General features: G+C 37.6%; 1 protein-coding gene across 1 annotated transcript; it reads left to right on the top strand.

Annotated features, from left to right (window-relative positions):
- The first annotated feature begins 2,819 nt into the window (after positions 1 to 2,819).
- On the top strand, positions 2,820 to 23,458 carry LOC123877104. Its single transcript, XM_045923609.1, has 4 exons — positions 2,820 to 2,880; positions 4,011 to 8,501; positions 8,915 to 9,210; positions 23,051 to 23,458. Exons 1-4 carry the CDS (start codon positions 2,820 to 2,822, stop codon positions 23,456 to 23,458), a joined length of 5,256 nt encoding a protein of 1,751 aa, XP_045779565.1.
- Positions 23,459 to 23,987: the final 529 nt, after the last annotated feature.

Raw genomic sequence — 23,987 nt, 5'->3', positions numbered from 1 at the left:
GAAATTATTTGTAGGAATCTATTTGTTACTTTACTAGATAAGCTTTGAACTCAGACAACTTGAACTGAACAGAAAATATAAAGTAAGTATAAAATAAATTGTTTTAAAATCGTCATAAAATTGTAGTATGTCTACCCTCCATGTTCGTCTGTTTAAATGACGTAATATTAAAAATAGTATGGATTTTATTCAAGTTTTCCCCAATACATAGTAAAAGTGTTTTTTTATTTGGTTTTCTCGGTAGTTTTTTTATACTTGTTTTAAATAATAGATCCACGGACAGTTCCTACGACAATTTTCAATCAGTTACCTTGGCCGCTCGGCAGAATGACAAGGGATGACAAAGAAAGGTACAGTAAACCATTAATCAACCGCTGAGAGTAATTCTTTATCACATCCTAATTTATTCCCCAGGAGCTTTTTCTTTCACGAGGATACCTCTTCACAGTACACAATGCATAGTGTATGTACTAAGTCCATTTTTAGGGTACCGTACCTCAAAAGGAAAAAAGTAACCCTTATAGAATCACTTTGTTTTCTGGCTGTCTGTCCGTCTGTCGTGTCTGTCAAGAAAAACTTCCTGTTGAGCTAGAATCATGAAATTTGACAGGTAGCCTAGATCTTAGAGCACAAGTAAAGGAAAAAATTTGAAAATCGTGAATTTGTGCTTAAATCCCAAAAAAAAATATTGCTATTTTTTTGTACGAAGGTACGGAACTCTTTGTCTGCAAGTCTGACTCGCACTTGACCGTTTTTTTTTATTCAATGACAAAGTTGGCACTTGTCTTGATAATCACGTGGAGAGTAACGGTGCAGTGTAAGATGGAAGAGGGCTGAAGTGGTGGCCTATGTCAGTTCGGTACCGTTCTGTAAGCTTTCATTTATCAATCGAATCAAATCCTATTTAGTACTTTAATGTATTCAGCATTGTAATATTATCTTGCCATCATTCCGCGTCAGTGGCCCGGCAATTGATTTCAAACGATTTCGCAACGCATTGATCAGGTAAACGCTTATTTATTGGGGATTTGCTGCAAATCGAATACCTTACCAACGCTATTCGTACTAGGAAGTAGGCCTAGATTGTTGCGTCACCCGGGAATACCTAATAAGGGAAGTTTACTATGTAAGTAGGCATAGATATTGTATAGAAGCAGGCGTTACTTCGCGGAATCCATGATATACAAGGAATCAAAAGCTTAATTTGCTGTAATCCGCTGAAAAATGCAAATCTGCATGGTACAATATCCAGCATGCGACAGACACCGCCCGTCCTCCTATTGCTAAGCATACATGAAAAGCCAGCCACCAAGCAACTCCCGAAGTACCACCACCCAACACAACACAAGAACACACTCAACGCACATTTCGCTCCGACACCGGAGCACCCTCAAGAGATGTAGACCTTAAAATGCACAATTGCAAAGACTGCACTTTATTTGTCGATTCCTTGTATAGGTATGAATATACTGATTTTTCGGAGTTATGTACGTTTAAAGCAATTAAATTAAAATAAGTATCATTTGCTTGAGCGGTGAAGGAAAACATCGTGAGGAAATCTGCATGCCATGGGAGTTCGATATTGTTCTCAAAATGTGCCAAGTCTGCCAATTCGCACTTGGCCAGAGTGGCTGACTATTGTATAAACCATTGGCATAGTGCCTTGAAGAGCCGTTTTCAGTAGTGAGTTGGTAATGCCTTGATGACGATGAAGATGACTGATATACTGAGCGAAACTTAATGATTGAAGACACCTCCCTCTTCCTTTAATAACTCCTTTTCGTGTTAAATTAAAATTTATTTATTTCAGAACATTTATTCTTTATTAATTAATTATTTCTGGTGTATTGCCTATGAAAAAGGTTTAAATGCATTTTATAAGGACAAAAAGCACCACCGACCACCACAACAAGATTGCTCCGAGTCACTCAGCTGACGATTTTTATTATGTCACAAAATCAATACCGAATGTATTTTAGGTCTGACTCTGGAGTAAATCTGTTTTGGTGGTATCCAAGTCAATTAGAGCACCCCTTTATAAAAGAAAAATAGCTTTACAATTTTATTTTCGCTTTCTATTTTTTGAATCGTAATGTCTCAACAGCAATCAGCATCGACTCACGACCCTTTGAAATGCAATAAAGTTGGATTCTATTCGCGGCCCGAATACCGACTCCTGTGAAAAGATTTATCCAATTATTTAGACGCTATAGGGAGTTCTAAAGAAACTGAATTTAATTTGATTTCATAAGAGTTTGATAAAATCAGACTTCTTTCACACAAGTTGATATAAAATAATATCCATCCCTGGAAGCACATAAATTTGATCTTTTAGGCAAATTGTATTCAAGGGTAAATTATATTTTCTGTTATGATTACTAAAACTTATACTTCAGTTTTCTCTCCGATTTTAATATGGGCACCTTCAAGTCAAGAGGGAATAGGCATCTTCTAGGCAAGCGCGCTCCATCTTAGACTGCATCATCATTTGCCAGCAAGACGGATTGCAGCCAAGCGCTAGTCTATAAAAAATCCTGAGAACTCCTTGTAGTTTAGAGAATTGAATCAATATTTTCCAACTGTTTTATTTCTTAAAATAGCAGGGTAGTAAAAATAAGTTAGTTTCTAAAGGCTAAAAAAGATCCCATAAAACAGATATTTACCAACTAACAAACCCTGAAACCTTTGTATAATACATATTATATTATGTACCTACTCGTACTTAACAAAATATGCATGGTTGTTTGGTGTGGAATACCAAAACAGAATGGAAACCTTGTTAACGAGAGTCGAGACTCGAGAGAAACCATGTTAGAAATATGACGGTGAAACGATTTACGAATGCAAGAGCTATTTTAAAACAGAGGTTAGGACAGTCACGTAAAAAATGCGCTATTTTTACCCAACTACGGCAAAACCAAAAGGAAAGGTTATGTTTTTAGCAGTTTATGTATGTTTGTAAGTTTGTATTTATGTGTACACCACCGTAGCGCCTAAACTACTGGGCTGATTTTGATGAATGAGGTGTCAATTGATTCGTTGTTATGCTTCGGGTGACATAGGCTACATTTTATACGAGCAAGATCGACCTGACGTATGACACATCCAAAAATCCGAATAAAAGTCCAAAGAAACTATCTATATTCACTAGCCATACTATAAATACAAAAGTGTATTTGGTTTATTGGTTTGAATTGTCTTACAATCACGTCGCAACGGAGCAACGGATTCGTCGCGATTTTTTGCATTGGTATAAAAGTATAGGCTACCTGTTCAAGACGATCGCCTGACAAAAGTGTGGAGCAAATGAACAACTCGTTATTTTAACTATGTGTGCCTTTTTTTTTCCTCTTGTCATAAAAAGGTCAAGCTGTCAGTACTAAAATTCTTTTCTGTGCCTTAAAAATAATTAAATTCAGTCCTGTGAATTCGAAACCAAGTTGTTTTAATATTTTGAGCCAAGAAGTGCATTCATTGGTCAGCTTCGAGCCCAGATTTGCGCCAGAAATCAATAATCAAGAAGATTCGCTACAGGCGTGGCTAGTGGCGGTGGAGGTCATTTGGACAAAGAAATTTGGAAAGAATTTCAGGAGTGAATCTCGGACAAAGTCGGTATAATTTGTGCCTTAGCCCTTTTGTGTTAATAGGATGTTTGTAAATTTGTTATTTCAAAGAAAATTTTGTTCAGTTAGGTTATGTTGTACATGTTACATTGTGGTAAATTGTAGTGAAAGTTGAACTTAAAACTGTTAAATTGTGACAATATTTCTGCCTAGATTAAATATATTTTAACATTCAACATTAAGTAGCATGTTTACAGCCAAATAGATATAGATTACACATTGTAATATTGCTTAAATTTACAAACTAGGTACCTACTTAACCTTAAAGATTTTTACAAACTTTTGACATTGAATTATTTTATGAATTATTATTGTTGTTAGGTGTCTAAGTGTAAAATAAGAACTTGTTAATATAGTTATTTAAGTGAATTCTGTATCAAATTCCAGGATTTTACAACCATTTCCCAAATATGGCAGAAAAAGCTGAAATTGTGAGAGAAATTGCTGAGTTAACCAAGAAACGAAGCAGTTATAAAGGTCGGATCACAATTTTTTCTGGCTATTTGAAATCACTGGACAGTAGCACAGCTTCACCAACTACTAAGGACATTAGTGAGTTGGAATTACGCATAGGTAAGTTAGATATGTTGTACGCTCAATACGATGAAACTCAAACACGGTTAGAGTGCATCTCAGATAACATTGACCAACAGTTGGCTGAACGTGAGGAGTTCGAATGTAGGTACTACAAGGCACTAAGCCAGGGACAAGAGATGCTGGCAAATTACAAACGGTCTCAAGTGCCGCTCCCTACTGATTATGGTTCACACTCTGGCAAACTAAACCCGGTCAAGTTACCTACCATCCAGCTTCCCAAATTTAGTGGGGCATATAATAACTGGCTGGAGTTCAGAGACACCTTTACCAGTCTCATTCACAACAATGACGACTTAGATGATGTTAATAAATTCCACTATTTAAGAACATCATTAGAGGGGTCTGCCGCTGTGGTAATTTCATCCATTGAGTTCTCATCTAGTAATTATAATGTAGCATGGAAACTTATGTGTGATCGATTCGATAATAAGCGTTTGTTGATACAAAACCATGTTGCTGCTTTATTTAATATCGAACCGGTCACACGGGAATCCGCTACTAATTTAAAGCACATTTTAGATCAATTAAATAAAAACCTCCGTGCTTTAGAATCATTAGGCGAGCCTGTTAAGCAGTGGGATACGCTTCTCATTTACATTATTACACATAAGTTGGACAGTAAAACTTATCGTGAATGGGAAGAGTACAAAGGCCGCTTGGACAGCAACAAACGTATAGAGCTACAAGACTTCCTAGATTTCGTAAGAATGCGTACGAATATACTTGATACAATTGAATTTTCGCGTCAGACGCCTCAACATAACTCAAATCATAAACCGTCAAAAGTAAAGGCTATGGTGACAACACAAACGAATGATAATAATTCAAGTTCAAAGGACTTTTGTCCCAAATGCAGTGCCATGCATAAATTGAGTACTTGCCCTCAATTTTTAGCGTTAAGTAATGAAGAGCGCCTGCAATTATTACCTACTTTTAAGGTTTGTTTCAACTGTTTTTCGAAATCTCATTTTTCAAATAATTGTAAGAAAAATGGGTGTAAAATTTGTAAAAGAAAGCACTCAGTTTTAGTACATGTTACAGACAAGCAGAAGCCGGCTGTGCGTAGCGAGAGCACTGAAAGTGTCAGCGCGACTCCCTCCACCACCAATCCAAGTAATAACTTAACCTTATCAGCGAGCGTGTCGTCCGCGAGTCTTAATGTAACTAGTCGTCGTGGGGACGTTCTATTATCGACTGCGCTAATTAAGTTATATGATTCAAATAATCGCGAACATATCGGACGCGCTGTTTTGGATTCTGGTAGCACTTCCAGCCTACTGTCAGAAAAGATGTTTCGTCAGTTAAATCTGCCTTATAATCACATCGATCAATCTGTACTGGGTATTAATAATGCATCCACGCATATTAATAAAATGTGTCGTTTACGGTTGAAGTCATTAAATGACACATTTATGACTAATTTACATTGTTTTATTTTGCCTTCGTTAACAGATAATGTACCGTGTCGTTCGCTCGACATTTCAAACCTCAATCTACCTACTGACGTTTGCTTAGCGGATCCTCATTTCTACGCACCGGCGTCAGTGGATTTAATATTAGGTGCTGATATTTTCTGGGACATTATAGGATCGCAGAGAATTAATTTAGGCGATGATAAACCTACTCTTTGCGAGACTAGGTTAGGGTGGATAATTTCTGGCCCGATGAATAATAGATTTTTTACATCATATCTACCTAACCCTATTCAATGTAATTACGTCAACACTAATTCAACCACTGATATACAAAATCAAGATATACAGAATCAACTCGCGCGTTTTTGGAATTTAGAAGAAGTAAATATTTCAAATTTATCTACTTATTCACCGGAACAGAAATTATGTGAGGAGCATTTTATAAAAAACACTACTCGCTTAGAAGACGGTCGTTTTTGTGTGAGAATCCCATTAAAAGAAAATCCTAGTGTTTTAGGTGATTCTTTACAACGAGCCAAGCAGTGTTTTTTGTCTTTAGAACGCAGGCTTCTTAAACAACCAAAACTTTATGAAATGTACCGCGAGTTCATGTCAGAATATCAGTCGTTGGGTCACATGTCTGAATGTGAACTTAGTTTGGATAGTAATGCACATTTTATCCCACATCATGGTGTGTTGCGTGAGAGCAGTGCGACCACAAAATTAAGGGCCGTATTTAACGCTAGTTCCTCTACCACCAGCACTAATATTAGTCTAAACAGTATTCAGATGGTAGGTCCAACGGTACAGGACGATCTTCTGTCCATTCTTCTGAGATTTAGGCAACACAAGTACGTCATTTTAGCCGACGTGGAGAAAATGTATCGGCAGATACTTGTGCATCCTGACGATAGGTACTTACAGCGTATAATATGGCGTGACAACCCTAACCAACCACTTAAGGCATTTGAATTAAATACTGTAACGTATGGTACAGCAAGTGCGCCTTTTCTTGCTACCAGATGCCTTAAGCAGCTAGGACTTGAATGTAAGGACAATCAGATCGCTGAAATCATCCTTCATGATTTTTACGTCGATGATCTGTTGAGTGGCGGGGATGATTTGAACGTAGTGCGGAACATTCGTAGTGAAGTAACGGCTACCCTCGCCTCTGCTCGCTTGCCACTGAGAAAGTGGAAGTCTAATGAGCCTCAGTTAGTTTCAGAGTCCACTGAGTCCACGCATGATTTAAATGTAGGCGGTAATGAGCCAAGCAAAACATTAGGTTTAGGATGGCAACCTGAATCTGATGAGTTGCATTTTCCGATCGGTACTTCGATCGCAGTGAAGGGAAACTCAAAACGTGATATCCTTTCTGTAATTTCCCAGATATTCGATCCATTAGGGCTGGTTTCTCCGGTTGTTATTAAATTAAAAATAATACTGCAAAGCTTGTGGTTACAAAATTTATCGTGGGATGATCCATTGACGCCGGAGATTCAAGAAGCTTGGTGCGAAGCAATTAAAAACCTGCATGTTTTGAATAATCTACGTGTACCACGCCGCGTGTTAATAGATTCGTTCATGCGTTTAGAATTTCACGTATTTTCCGACGCTTCGGAAAGGGCTTACGGTGCGTGTCTTTACGTCCGTAGCATTGATAGTAGTGGCAGAATCTTAGTGCAATTATTACTTGCTAAGAGTAGGGTGGCACCCATTAAAGCCACAACTATCCCTAGGCTTGAGCTTTGCGGGGCTCAGGTTGCAGCTAAGCTGTATGAAAAGGTTATCAGCTCGCTAAGAGTCAAAGCAGCGTGTACCGTTTTTTGGACCGACTCCACTATTGTATTAGGTTGGCTTAAGATGTTGCCAAGTAAGTTACACACATTTGTTCGTAATCGCGTCGGAGATATTTTAGAAAAGACCGGTGATTGCGTATGGCGACACGTTCCTACTGAGGAAAACCCAGCGGATTATGTGTCACGTGGTGTTAGTGTTGACACTATTCAGTCTCTCGATATGTGGTGGTCAGGACCAACTTTTTTGAAGGAGCCTAATAGCTATTGGCCTTCTACGTCAGTACGTTCCGATTCGCTACCCGAAACGCGTACTGAATTGTCATGTTTAGTTAAGACGGAAAATCCATCTGAATTTATTGAATTTGATCGTTTTTCTAATTTCAATAGGCTTAGACGTGCAGTAGCGTATATGCTACGTTTTGTTGAAGCATGTAGAGGACGACGCGCTACAACCAATTTTCTCACTGAAACTGAATTAAATAATTCATTAAACGTCATTATTCGCACATCTCAGAAGGAATCCTTTACCGAGTATGATCTTTTATTGAATAAGAAAAACTTGCCTGCGAAGAGTGCTTTATTAAAATTCAACGTGTTTTTAGATGAGAATAATTTAATGCGAGTTGGCGGTCGTATCAGAAACTCAGAATTTTCGTATGATAAAAAACATCCTTTAATTTTACAGTCCACTCATCGATTTACCCAGTTATTATTTAAATACGAACATACGAAGCTCATGCACGCTGGGCCACAATTATTGTTGGCATCGATTAGAGAGGTTTACTGGCCAATCGGTGGCCGTAATTTAGCAAAATCTACTTATCGTCGTTGCATTAGATGCACACGAATGAAAGGAAGTGTTGTAGCTCCTATTATGGGTGATTTGCCGCGACGGCGTCTTACTCCCGGTGGTTACCCCTTTGAAACCGTTGGTGTTGACTATGCGGGCCCTATATCTTCCGCAAGTCGTCAAGGACGTGGTTGTCGTATTGTAAAGGTGTACATCGCCATTTTTATATGTTTCACTACAAAGGCCATTCATTTGGAATTGGTGGGAGACTTGACAAGTAATAGCTACATTCTAACTCTCCGCCGACTAGTGGCTCGTCGAGGAAAACCACGCCATCTGTATTCTGATAACGGAAGTTCATTTGTTGGAGCGTACAACAGTCTATCTAAGTTTTTGCAACAAAATTCTGACTCACTGTCTAGTGACCTTTCAAATGAAGGAATAAATTTCCACTTTATCCTGGGGTATTCTCCACATTTTGGCGGTATTGGGAGGCGGGGGTGAAATCCACAAAATTTCATTTATTGCGAGTGCTAGGCAATTGTCATTTAACTTTCGAAGAATTGTATACGACTTTAACACAAATTGAGGCAATTTTAAATTCGCGACCACTCACTCCTTTGTCTTCGCATCCAGAAGATTTGACCCCACTGATCCCCGGCCATTTTTTAATTGGACGTCCACTCACAGCGATTCCGACTGAAGATTACCAAGACGGCAAAGCGGACACACATCTTACGAGATACCAACGGATTGAGCAACTCCGGCAGCATTTCTGGGCACGATGGAGCAAGGAGTACGTTTCGGAACTGCAGAAACGTACAAAATGGCAGACACCATACCACTCATTGGAACTCAATTCCTTGGTCCTTCTGAAGGAGGAGAACCTGCCTCCGTTAAGGTGGAAACTGGGTCGAATTGTGGCACTTTTTCCCGGCCCAGATCAAGTCGCACGAGTGGCTGACGTGAAAACCGCCAGTGGCATAGTAAGAAGATCGTTTGCTCGGATTTGTCCGTTACCAATCAGTGATGTCAATTAAGGTGGTTGACGGCGCAGCCCTCAACGCCCGGGGGCATGTTCAAGACGATCGCCTGACAAAAGTGTGGAGCAAATGAACAACTCGTTATTTTAACTATGTGTGCCTTTTTTTTTCCTCTTGTCATAAAAAGGTCAAGCTGTCAGTACTAAAATTCTTTTCTGTGCCTTAAAAATAATTAAATTCAGTCCTGTGAATTCGAAACCAAGTTGTTTTAATATTTTGAGCCAAGAAGTGCAATCACTACCATTTATTGCGGAAAATCAAAGAGATCTACGGGATTTTCAAAACCTAAATCATTTTCCACTGGATTTTATGCTATTTTTCAAACATTTTTCGTTCAATAAGACTAACCGAACTATCGTAGCCGGAATTTCAATCATTTGCCGAATTCCGATAGGGTAGCCGAACCTACTTTTAAGAGCAGTTGTTAAAGACTTTACTTAATGACTGTACCACGTAGCTTTGCACATACACTTTGAAAGCAAAGCAGTTAGCAACTGCAATTTATTATTTTAAATTTTCACACGGTGCATTGGCTGCGAGCGGAAGTTTGCTTTCATCTTGAAGGATGTGTTTACGAGAGTTTAAAATACTGCTAAGTAAGTTTTAAGTTGTTATAAACTTCGCCTTTTGTCACTTTTATATAGCAGTCAGCACCTACCTCGAAAGCAAGTTGGATTGATTACTGTTTGTGTGAACTAGAAAATTAGATTTTTCTGATACGATTTCCTAACCAGCCACCTTGGAGAATATTTTCGTAAGTCTCCATACTATACAAATACAGGGTGTTTGGTAATTAGTATATAATGACGACACGTACCCATGTTACTTTGATCTGATAAATACAATGCTGAAGTAAAATGACGAAATAAAATTATAAAAATTTCCATACAAAATTTTAATTTTTTTTTTTATGTCCAAGTTTTCATGGCTCTAACGTGCCCTAACTCACTGAGATCGTAGGCCTTGGCCTATATCAAGGTGGCCAACGATCTCAGTGAGTTAGGGCACGTTAGGGTCATGAAAACTTTGACATAATTTTTTTTTAAATTTTGTATGGAAATTTTTATAATTTTATTTCGTCACTATACTTCAGCATTGTATTTATCAGATCAAAGTAGCATGGGTACGTGTCGTCTTTATATGCTAATTACCAAACACCCTGTATACCTACATACATACTTTAATATGTACTATTGATGTAATATAATATTATAATTGGAAAAGTGTGGGCATTTTTTGTACAAGAAAATCAAAGAGTTTCCACGGGACTCACTATAACATATAAAAAAGACAAGCTTGTGCCCGCAACTTCGTCTGCATGAACTACACAAATTTCAAACCCCTATTTAGGGGATGAATTTTGAAAATCATTTTTTAGCGGATGTCTACGTCGTAATAGACAGATGCATGTCAAATTTCAGTCCGATCCGTCCATTAGATTGAGCTGTGCGTTGGTAGATCACTCAGTCAGTTAGTTATAGTCAGTCACCTTTTCCTATTATATATTTAGGTGTAAAGATAATTTCCCTAACGGTTTGTTTACACAACAGGCTTATGCAGATCAAGATGCAAAGTAAGGAAATATAATTATGTACCTACCATATCAATTTTCTTCCGAAAACGTGGAGCGTTCTTGAGTAGCATTTGAGAGCGTCTAACAAGCCCGTTCCACAGCTAAGCTTCCGTGGAGCTCGGATTACACGCAGGGACCTCGAATAATTGATAGCGGGGCTTTTCGGAAAATTCCAGAACTTTTCCAGTCCTTAAACAAGTTTATTCGGCAGTCTAGATTAACGTATATAAATTTGTAATACACTTCTACAAGTCATAATGTACTAGGTTGTTATATAATCTACATGATACATCTAGAAAGCTTTTCAGAGTTATGAAAATTGTGTTGCGTTTGGTGCATGCGGATCACTACTAATGCACGATCAGCTTGATATGCATACTAGCTGATGCTCGCAATTTCGTCCGAGTAGATTTAGGTTTTTATAAATCCCATGGGAAGTCGTTGTTTTTCCGGGATAAAAACTAATATAAGTGCCCGTCTACACTGATCGAAAAACAAGTAGTAAGTTCTTAATTCAGACTGAAATGTCAACATGGCAGTTTGCGCAGGTTATATTAGGATTAAATACTCAAGCCTGGCTGAGATTTAGAGCCTCGATAGCTCAACGGTTGAGGAGCGGACGAATTCCGAAAGGTCGGCGGTTCACACCCCAATTGTTGCACTATTATCGTACCCACTCCTGGCACAAGCTTTACGTTTGATTGGAGGGGAAAGGGGAGTATTAGTTATAATAAGCATAGCTAATATTCTTTTATAAAAAAAGGATTTGTTTTCGTACAATGCGCAGGTATAGGCATGCCTCGTGTTCAGATTGGCCTACTTGTTTGCGCACTCTAAGGAGTCTCAGACTTCGGTTTCAGTTGAAACGAGACAGATTTATTTCAGCGATATAGCGCTGTCTCATTTTTACAGTGTCTTAAGTCTAAGCAAAGTCAAAGTGGGCTCTATAGATATCAGGCTTAGTATACCACTGTGCCAAACGTCAAGATCAGTTCAATGGCTGTGGCGTGCAACGGCAATAAAAGACAAACTTACTTTCACATTTATAATATTAATATGGATATCTATCACGAAAATCCTTGAAACATAATACAAGGGCGGTTAATGAAGTGAGCTGTTACGTAGTAAGCCATGCAAATAATCGAATAATGCTTCACCCAGAATTGTGTCTACTGAATTCAACGGAGCAACGGATCGACATGATTTTTTACATGAATGTAGGCACTTAGTTAAAGACCTGGAGAATGACATACCTAAGCTACTTTTTATCCAGGATAGTCAAGCAGTTCCCTCGGGATTTATGAAAACTAAAATCCACGCGCGTTAGCTAATTATTTATTAATATTATTAATTCATAAGTGTTAATCAATTAAATATTATTGATTAAGTAACTTCTAAAACTACAGTAACATCAAAATTAAAACCATAAAATAACTAAGTTATGAAGCTTTCATTTGACGTCATACTAATAAAGTATCTTCATTTCCGGTTGTACGTGAAAGTTATTTGTTGATTAATTAAGCATGACGTCATCATCTACGTCATGAAAGCGCGGGCGTAAGATGTGGGCGGAATTTATTGCGTGACGCGTTGAGTTTATTGTAGCAGGCCTGTGACGTTGGTTATTCATTGCAAAAGTTTGTTGCACTTATAATATAACGTAATTTAAGCAAGACAATTAGTGAGAATACTATAAAATATTTTTTTAGGGAATTGCGTTTTTGTTTTGTCTGTTTTTGCATGATTCTGTCTAGGTAGGTAGTGGATACAATTGAAATAGGTAGATACTTAGTTACTTAATCTTGTTTTGAAGGTCCACGTCCAGTAAGAGGGACTCCTTGGTCAATGAAGAGAATATTATAATTTCAATGTAAAATGTAAGTACTTCATCTACTATGAATACTAAACTAATTCAAAAACCTTTTGTCTAACTCACGTATACCTTCCTTCTTCTTGACTCTACGTTTTTTTGGTTCCGGAAAATGGCGTTTTTCAGCCATCGGTAAATTACTTTCTTCCGCCTATTACGTTCCTACTGGGTTACAAACAGTAAACACAAACGTTATTTCTCCCGCTTAATTGACAGATGTTTTTCGTTTGCATTTACAAAGAACCAGCGCATTTTTCTTATTTTTTGGTGTATATTTCTTTTACAGGGCGAAAGTAATGTGGTATGAGTTATGGAAAATATTCTAGCATAGCAGTTTCACAAAAAAAGCCAGAAGATCCGGGTTAGATTTCCGATCGTTTTGTACACCTTAATTTAAACTTGCATTTATCTTATCATTTGTGCCATATTATTTTGGTGCATTTACACCTTTGCGCGAGAGTGTATGAGGAGTGGCAAGCTGCAACGCGAGCTCTCTATTCACACACATCTACTTGTACATAATATGACGTGTATTGTATTTGGTTTCGTCTCGCAGTCATGTAGTGGCAAGATTATGTGCGACGTGACATGTCGAGGACATCGAGTGGCGAGCCAGGCCGCAATGGCAGAGTGAAAGCTACTACTCACGACACTGAGGCAGGTCCGATTTAGGGGACAGCTAGATTGGAGCAATCTGGGGTGGTCCCTACACACGACACTGCGGCAGGGCTGATTTTCTACAATATAAGAGAATCGATATTTGCTCCTGCCAGTAGATCTAAGAGGCGGCTAGAATGGCCCTAACACATGACATGGCAATCTAGGATCTTCATTTTTCCACCCTAAATCGGCCCTTTCGCAGTGTTGTGAGTAAAGGGCTTTAACCAGAGTGAGGGAACTCTCGGTTTGATCCTGAATCGACGATATGTCAAATATTAGGCTATGGTAACGTGAAATCATAGAAAAATAGGGCTACCTTAGCCTTTGTGCGTCAAATGTACCTAGTAAGCTTCGAAGACTAAATGTTTTGTTAGAAGTTCCCTAACTGTCTTGGACTGTGGCAATGGCAGAGTAACTCTGTGTGCGAAGGCGAATATTATGTAAATGCACGATTATGAATCATCTATCACTAATTGACTGTTATATTTCAACACAGTCACTGCTAGACCAGGGTCTAAGCTTTGCCAACAGCACAATGGTAAACGCAAAATTTTATATTTATCAAAAATATGATAATGTTCTCCGTATTCCCATGGGCTTCTATACATAAACCGCTAAAGCGCCCGCGTTCGTGTGTCCTACGTGGTGAACTCACTACGCACAAGAGGTGTGAAAACGTAAAAGAGGGGAACTGAGTGTTTGTGTCGAAATTGTTATTATTTCAGGATATAATAAAGTTACGCATTTGTGCCTTACGAGAAAAGCCACTTCCATTTTTTCCACATCAGAGTTACTTTCCAAACTTTTAACCGAAGTTCTTCCAATCATTTCTTTGTGGAATCGGAATTTTGTTTGCAAATTTCCATAAGCAAAAATTTCAGTTTCCAATATAATATGACTCAGATATGTAAAACTTTGGAAATAATAAAGCCCCAAATCAAAATTTGACTGACTAATTGAGTCAACAATGACCCACAAGCATAACTTTGGCTTGAATGATGAGGTATAGCCTATAGGTGGGTGCACGCTTGCCTAGAAAATACTTCACTATGCAAGTATTGATAGTGCTTTACAGACCGACCGACGTGAGTATTCTAAAGTGTAGCCATCATCCATATATGTATATATGTCCATTTATTTGTGTGTTTGCTAGCTTTTCCAATAGTAGTTTAAGCAATTTTGACGAAATTTGGTACAGAATTTGTCCCAAAAGTTTAACCCCACGGCCCCACGGATTTTTAAAACTCTAAATCTACGTGGATAAAATCTCGGATATCATCTAGCAGGTATATAAATAGCAAATCTTACTTGTTCTGATCAAAAAATAAACAAAAACTTCCGTATCGGCTTTAAAAATTGCAAAGCAAAGTTCAAGTACTGAAAGAAAAATATACAAAGTAATAAAAGAGAAAATCCCATAGCCAAACGAGGATAGAGGAAGACCTTAGCAACAATAAAGACGAAAGTTTATGCCTCTTTAAATAGCTTTTTAGCTCGAAGCGACAGGACTATAACTAGTACAGACAGTAATAAACAGTAGAGAATATCTCTACTGTGCTATGAATATTCAGGTGTCTCTTTTATTGGCACGGATTTATATACATCGATTAAGTACGCTTTTTGACCGAGAAAATTAGTCGATAGCTAGTGCCTACCCCTGTTCAAATTTTATGTATGTTCATAATTTTTTTAAACGCAGTCACATAAATGACGAGTAATATAAGCACAGGTATAAGTTATAGTAGCCTACTTAAGTTGACACGCTCGAAACAATACATATAGTATTGTAACAAAATAAGTTTTAAAGCGGCTGGCGGGAAGTGGCTGGACGAGGAAGGCTGAGGACCGGTGTGATGCCGCTCTATAGAGAAGGCCTATGTCCAACAGTGGACATCCACAGGCTGATGATGATGATGATGAGTGTTTTTATAATTTAAGACTTTATAATTATTTATATTTTCGTCTTAACCAAGCATGGACGTCAACAGCTGGACCAAGGTCTCTCGGTTTTGTTGTATCCACCTTAAATTAGAACAATAATTTTAATTAATCCAGTAATATTTTCGTAACATCAAAGGCTATCTTCTGGTAACAATTACAAACCCACGTTTCGCTAATTAATTTAATTTCGTATTACGTTTGAAGCAGGTACGGTAGGTATAGCTTAAAATTGCTTGGTCCATATTATTTCCTTGAATACTTGGCTAATTAAATTGTTTAGTAATTGCTTTAAAGAGAAATAATTATTTTAACGAGTACAAAAATATTTTTAATACTTTTCGTTAGTGCCTGTTTACAGAACTTTTAATTAGTAAAATAAGGCACGATAACTTAAAACCGTGGCTTTGTTTTAAGTCTCGAAAATATTAATATCCAAAAAGGTATGTAACAAGTATAGGTGGTTGGTTCTCGTTAACATTTTCAATTTCTATAACAGCTATGCACTTATTAGTATAGTAAAAAAAAAAAACATGTGACAAGTGAAAACTACAAGAAAGTGAGACAAATGATAGGCGGGGAGCCACAAACCCTGAAAGTTCCGTGACTGTGGATTTGAATTTTTTTTGATGAAAATGAAAAGTTTACATTCAGAGGAATATTTTAGTATTATAAAATTTATTTAAGTAAACATATTTTTGGGTAATTAAAGCCACGCGCACCAAGCTCATCTTATTCCTCTGAGTGTTTAAAAATTTCAAATCCGCGAACACGGAGTTTTCAGCATTGGTGGCTCCCCGCCTATGACGAGTACTGTATTACGAGCAGGATTAATTATAGGGTTTATTTTATTAAAATGTTACTAAGTTTAAAAATTATTTTACATTTTATTCTACAACTAGCTGACGCCCGCGACTTCGTCCGCGTGGATTTAGGTTTTTCAAAATCCCGTAGGAACTCTTTGATTTTCCGGGATAAAAAGTAGCCTATGTGCTAATCCAGGATATTATCTATCTACATTTTGAATTTCAGCCAAATCCGTCCTGTGGTTTTTGCGTGAAGGAGTAACAAACATACACACACACACACACACACACACACACACACACACATACAAACTTTCGCCTTTATAATATTAGTGTGAAGTGTGATAAACATTACAAGCAGACTCCAAGTTATCAATTTCAACATAAAAATGAAAAATAAGAAACACATTATAATCACATTCTATCTCATTCTCTAACTGCCTAAATCCTATAGGTGTATGAGTTTTTCTCTTTTTAGTGTCGTTTTTCGTTTCATTGGATTTTAAATCACAATGGTACTAAAGAAGCTTAAACTTCAAAATATAAAAACCTTGCTGAGAAGGTTACAATACAAAGTTCTAAAGGTTCCAATGTAAAATAGGTGGAGTTAGCTTCACAATGTATTCCCTAAGCGCGTTAACTAGCACGTACCACTTTATCTTGAAAGGAAATTCAGAGTTCTCACAGCCATTGTTGTTATAGCTATAGAACTGGTAGGAAATTTAGTGAAGGTGCTTGATAAAAGCTGAAAGGCCGAGCAGAGGGCGTCTTCTACACCGAGACGCCCTCTGCATATCAACACCATCTCAATGCCAAATTCTAACGAATAGTCAGCTCGCCATTCACAAAGTGTCGTTCTGGTCTTCACTAACCAACCGTGCAGCATCAACGAGTATACAACGTGTTGTCAACAAAGCTTAGCGACAACTATCAGAGCACATCTAAGTTTTTATATACTACCCAGAAGAACGTTCGCGGGGGTAACGTGCTGCTTGCGAGTTGTAAGCACGTGGATAAAATGGGGATGATGAGTGCTATTAGGGCTGTAGGGGCTCTGAAGTGTGTCCATTCACCTTAATTTTGTGATGTGACATTGTGATGTGTCCATTCACCTTAATTTTAAAAATGTATAACACGTGATATGGTGTACCATATCACATGCTATACATTTGATCTTTATAAAGCTCTCAATGCTTTATTTTGAGTCGTGTTGGTGTTGAAACGTGAAAAGAAGACTCTCAGTGAGCTTCTCCTCAGACCAGGGTGCGTGGTTATCTCTCGTAGCTGTAGCCTTAAGATAGCGTAATTAACACCATTACACCAACTAACTAGAAAAGAGCTTATAACTTTCAAACGGCAGAACCGATTTTCTTGGATTATAGCTAAGAACACTCTCGATCAAGCCAGCTTTAAAAAAAAATTACTAAATTAAATTCGGTTCATTAGTTTAGGAGCTACGATACTACAGACAGATACACAGATACACACGTCAAACTTATAACACCCCTCTTTTTGGGTCGGGGGTTAAAAATATTATACTTAGTGACTTTTTTATAACCATTTAATTTTTATCAAGCACCTCCTCTAAATTTTCCACGACCTCTGAGAGCATTATTTACGTTCGATAGTTGCACAATTTGTTACATCGTGCCACTGTTTGCACTTCCGGGCTATTATATAAAAGCTTACGGATGTGAAGAGACAATATTATATTGGATTTCTCATTTCAGTGAATCGGATTTAATAGTGAATGCTAACAGTTATAACAAAAATGATATTATGTTTTATTTTTACAGCATTTTGTACTTAAGTTATAAGTATTAGAGTTCAATAAAATGCGGGCATTTTCAATATTATTAATTACTAGCTGATGTCCCCGAATTAGGTTTTCGAAATCCGGTACACTCAGTGGGGCGTTTCGAATCGACACAAAAAATATTTAATAAATAAAAATAAAGTTGAAAACTAAAACGCGACTGCGATCGTCTTAATAAACGCTGAAATATGTATGATAGTAAAATTGTTTTTTGTCGCTTGGTATATTTTAATGTTGTAGTACATTTATATTTATAAACTCAGAATTTTCTCCTCTTTCATTTGACACCCCACTCAATACAATAGCAAAAAAAAAAAATTTGGAGACCCCCACTTTTTTTCACGTAATATCCGTTAGGTCAATTTTTTTTCGTATAAAATGTAGCCTATGTCACCCGGACATTTACGACGAATCGATTGACACCTCATTCATCAAAATCGGCCCAGTAGATTTAGCGCTACGGTGGAACACACAGAATCTGGATACAAACATACACACATACACACATACATAGACTGCTAAAATCATAACCTTTCCTTTTGGCTTTGCCGCAGTCGGGTAAAAAATACCTCGCGTGGTGAACGTCACGTGGTTAACGATCCACGATCGCGTTGTCCAGCTGTGACATCGTGCGAGGCGATCCGCTCACGCTACGGAGTTGATGAGTGTGCGTATAAATATAGAATTCAGAGCATAGAAGAGCATAGAAGTTAGCTTCTATGGACTTCTATGCTCTAACTTCTATAAAGAACACTAACCGTGCAAGACGATGCGGTGCAGGTCGGGTGCCCGGTCGCTTTATTGCGCTATGACCTTTTCACAAGCATTTTTAAAATCTCGTACTAAAGAAAAATCTCGGTCATTCGGTTTCAAGTTATAACCGTCATTTATTTACTGTCAAGATAAAAGAGTTTGAAATAACTACATCGTTATTAAACGTCACTTCCTAAGAAGATCGTTTGTTAACTTTGTACAGTGGAAAACTTGGTTATCTGAAGCTTTTCAAATTAATTCAACATTTATAACTAAGAATACTCTCAATCAAGCCAGCTTTCAAACGAAAAAAATCTAAATTAAAATCGGTTCATTAGTTTAGGAGCTACGATGCCACAGACAGATAAACAGATACACACGTCAAACTTATTATACCCCTCTTTTTGGGTCGGGGGTAAATAAAATAGTTGCTATATAGATTGGATGCTGCATAAGCTGAGATATTTTGAAATGAGAATTTCCTCCCCGAGGAAGATAGTTTTATTGACAGAGACGGGAATTAATGATCAGACATTGCGTTGCGTACCATGCCAGTAAAAGTTTTAATGGATTTAAGTTATCAAGGGCGGCTGTTTTTCTACAGTCATTAATTAGAATTTTATGATATGAGACAAAGTCTGACGCTAAAATCCTGTCTTCTTAAATTGACTTGAAAAGAAATTGACCCAATTCTTTCTTATCTTCAAAGCTTTGAAGGAAGCTTTCTCTTTGAGTCGTTCCTTGATGAGGGATTTCTTGGGAAACCGTTAAAAACGTCAAAATATCCATCCTCATGCTTTGAATGGGAAGATCTGTAGAAAGACGTGAGTCAATATGAGCGGATAACACTCAAGCCGTAATTAAAGGCGCCAGTAGGTAACAATTTGCAATACGATACTAGAGCTGCTAATATGCGTGTACTGGCTGTATTTACTCATTAATCACTACTTGAATGATTATATTATTATGCACTTAATTGAACAATGTCTATGATCAATGTATTATAGTATTAGTTAGTCTGTGGTATACCTAATTATTATTTATAATAATATCCATTTATAGTTTTCGTCGTGTAAGTACTTATCCCATACTACGAGTATGTAAAGTGTGGCATAACATAATATTATTGTCTTCTTTTTCCACTCGTTTCAGTCATTTATCCACATAATTTTACAGCTCTAGGCTCTAAAGGCAGGAAGTAGTACGGTTATTATTCCAGTTAACAGCACTAATTCGGGTGGTACGAAGCACCGAACTAGCGATACCTTTTTTAAAAAAAAAGAATACTAGCCATTTTTAATCATGAATAACATTCCCCTTTCCCCTCCAACTAAGCGTTAAGCTTGTGCTAGGAGTGGGTAAGACAATAGTGCAACGGGTGGGGTTTGAACCGCCGACCTTTCGGATTTCAGTCCGCTCCTATAACCGTTGAGCTATTGAGGCTTTAGTGGTGGTATTTTAGTGGTTAGCCAAACCAAAGTTTGGTTAATATAATATCAATACAATTATAATTACGCATGTCCTCCTTAACGTAATCCATTCACCTTTTTTTTGTCCTTCGATTCCTTTTTTCCCTTTCACATATCTATTTGTAGTTACGGTATAATTTATGGTATCAAAATATCTCAGGATACAATCAGAGGGCGTGAGTTTAATCCGATTGCATCTACATAATCCCGTTCAATATTCATATTATGAAAACGAAAGTTTGCTATCCGAAAATTCCCACATGAATTGAACAAAATTGTGACACAAAGATAAAATGTTTTAGAATATTTATTTATAGAATAATTTATTTAAAATACCTACTGAGTACCTACTTACCTACTGTTTAGTCACCAGTTAGTTTTCTGATCCTGGCTACTAGATCCAATTATTATAACGTATCACTGCATACTATTATAAATAATTCCCGTAATATTATTTAAGTCCCCCGCCATAGCGTGGCGGGGGACTTTAATAAGTTCGTGTTTGTTAAGGCTAATCTCAGAAACTACTCTACGGATTTTCATAAGGTTTTCACCAAAACAAGATTATTTAAGGAGGTTATTAGGCCAAAATTTATGAACGTTTGACGAAAATATACTACCTACTAAATTAATTTGGAAGAAATCTTTTGTTTCATTTGAGAGCTTCCATGACATTCATAGCGTACCTAAGTGCTATCCGTGCGAAGCTGGGTTAGGTCTTTAATTTTAAAATGACTAATATGCTTTAAAGATTAAAATGGTTTCATTTTTAAATGGACTAAAATGGAAATGGTGGATAGGCTATTTATAAAGCAGAGATAAATTGTACTGATAAATAATCGCGCTTGCATAATAAATAAGCGGGACAGCCACTAGGCGGGATGTCGGAAATGAATCGACCTTTTCTACTAGTGATACCGTTGGGGCAAAGAATTCGTATATCTGAAACTATAGGATAACAGTGTAAATCTTGAACTAGTAAATACTAATAAAAACTGGCATAGCCTTTCCAAGTTTTGACGACCTACCTAGCGTAACATGGTAAGCGCTGGGGTCTTGTTAGTGGGAGGTCTCGGGTTGGATTCCCGGTAGAGGTATGGAATTTTATAATTTCTAAATCTCTGGTCTAGTCTAGTGGGAGGCTTCGGACGTGGCTAGTTACCACTCTACCGGCAAAAGCCGTGCCACCAAGCCATTAAGTATTTCGGTACGATGCCGTCTAGAAACCAAAGGGTACCTATCTATGGGTTTAATAAAAAATTCCATACCCCTTCCAGATTAGCCCGCATCCATCTTGGACTGAATCATCACTTACCACCAGGTGAGATTGCAGTCTAGGGCTAACTTAGTAAAAAAAACCCCACCTTATAATGTATCATTATACTTGCCAACAGATGAGAATAATATTGTAGTAATAGTTTAGTAGTTAGTTAGTATAATTGTAGTAATATATTAGTAGTTCTGAAACTTTTCAAAAGTATAAAATCAACGCTGCAAATCTAGAGACTACGTTGACGGATCTCAAGCTTTTAACAGCAAGTTGTAGTAGACGAGTAGAACTTACGAAGCTAAGTTAAAACTACTTAATTACTTCATGAAACTTACAGAGAGGCGTCAACTGTCTGCGGTAAACCGTAAAGACCGTAACTTGCAATGTCATGTTGTAACTCAACTCTGTGTTTAATTATGTTGTGAAAATTAGCATGATCTTAGCTTGAACTGAAAGATTTATCGACGCGCGAGGCCCAGCCTTAACCTTTGGCTAGAAAGCCGAAATTTGGCACAGAGTTTTTCTTTATTATGTAGACAAAGAATAAGGCCGAATTTCTCGAAATTCCCACGAGGTAATACAAAAGATTTATAAGTATTATTTTTATCAAACAAAGCCACGGGTGGCCATGAGTGTCTTATATTACATCCTGTAGTGATTTTGTAAGGAAATCATTGCTTAATAGTCGTTTATTCAACTTTGATGAAAGGCAAAAAATTTGCTGTAGAAAGTCGTAATCTTCATGAAGAACTTTTTTTTTTGTCTCAAATTGAAGTAATATAAACGATGCGACTTCGCCCGCGTGGATTTAGGTTCTTCGAAATCCCGTGGGAACTTTCTGATTTTCCGGGATAATAAGTGCTAATCCAGGATATTATCTATCTCCATTCCAAATTTCAGTCAAATCCGTCTAGTAGTTTTTACGTGAAGGAGTAACAAACATACACACACACACACACACACACACATACACACAAACTTTCGCCTTAATAATATTAGTGTAATTATAATTACCACAGGCGATAGTGATGTGGCAATTTTGATGTTTGATAAAGTAAGATAAATCTTAGATTTAATCTATCTAATAATAAAGAGAGACGCACGGATCGCCTCAACATAACTACAGCTGTCGATCCATAATATTATGACAACGAAGCGGTTAATTGACCGCCCGCACCGCTCGAAGTTCGAACCAAGCTCAACGGTCGTACCTACTGTAAAATTATGTATTAAAAATTAAAATCTATTTCCAATAAAAATGAAACGAAACGAACCGCAATCCGCTTACTTTTCTATCTCGCAAACTACGAGACTCGAGACGTAATATTTTCTACAGATTTTTTGCAATTGACATGCATTTATTTTATTCATAGACATTTTCCTGGGAAATCATTTGCTTTTGCGTTTGAAATTGAATAAGTAGGCCGATTATAGGTAATGCAACTTTTGATTACTTGATTGGTAGATATATCGATAAACGTAATAGCCAATAGGTAAACCAATAAACTGATATTGTGATGTTTTGTACGGTAGTTTATTAATTAAGTATTTTGTAGTGTTGCATTGAAACTCAATCTACCCAAATGCAATTAGTTTAAATATTTAAGCAGCGCCTCTTGCTAACTTAGGCCCGGACTCCACCAGAGTGGAGATATGCGGAGGTGTCTGAAGCGGAGACGAGAAGATATGTTTTCAGCAAGGGTGTGTATCCACCGAAGCTGTGCGGAGATGTGTACTGGCTAGACTGGAACGGAGATGTGAGCTGGCTAGAGCGGAGATGTCCGCTGGCTAGAGCGCTGTCTAGCCAGTGGACATCTCCGTTCTCGTCTCCGCTAAACGCCGTCTCCAGCTTGCGAGGGACAGCTTACATCTCCGCTTTGTACCGCCGCCCAGCTCAGGCACAACCCACATCTCCGCATCGATTGTGCCATACAAATATGATACATCTCCACTCAGTGGTATCCACTGAAGCAGAGCAGAGGTCCTCTCGCCTCGTCTCCGCTCTGGTGGAGTCCGGGCCTTACCCAACAATATAGGACAGCTACCAATTAACTATTGATATCTTGAATAAAGCTTATGTGTAGTTTATTAGCGTAATCTTGTTGTAGAGTACAATATACCTTAAGTAAGTAAGGCATCCATTGTAGGTTCAAGCAATAGATTCAATAAAGCTTATGTTCGCTTTATTAACGTAATATGCTTGTTCGCGTGATATGTAGAGAGATAGCACGACATGCTCTAAATAAGTTCATTCAGTGTAAGTACAACCTTAAATATATTAGACATTCAATCAATACCCTTTAAAAAAAATTACAAACAATAAGTAGCCAATTAAAACAACATCACGTAACCGCGATTAATAGCCTCATCGGGTGACAGGAGGGCTGGCTCTTTTTTTGCGCAACGGATCAGCCTGTCTATCCAGCGTGGAAATGCAGCCAGTATTATTGACACCATTCCACGCGGGCATGATTTGTAAAGTACCTAATTAGATAAGGCTAGCTTTAAGTTTTATTGTAACATTTTCAATTATAAGTGTAAATTAAAAATTTATAATACGCCCCC

This window comes from Maniola jurtina, chromosome 22, assembly GCF_905333055.1.
Source record: "Maniola jurtina chromosome 22, ilManJurt1.1, whole genome shotgun sequence".
NCBI lineage: Eukaryota > Metazoa > Arthropoda > Insecta > Lepidoptera > Nymphalidae > Maniola > Maniola jurtina.
Note: the sequence above shows the minus strand (reverse complement) of the source record. Positions and strands in the feature narration are given on the sequence as shown.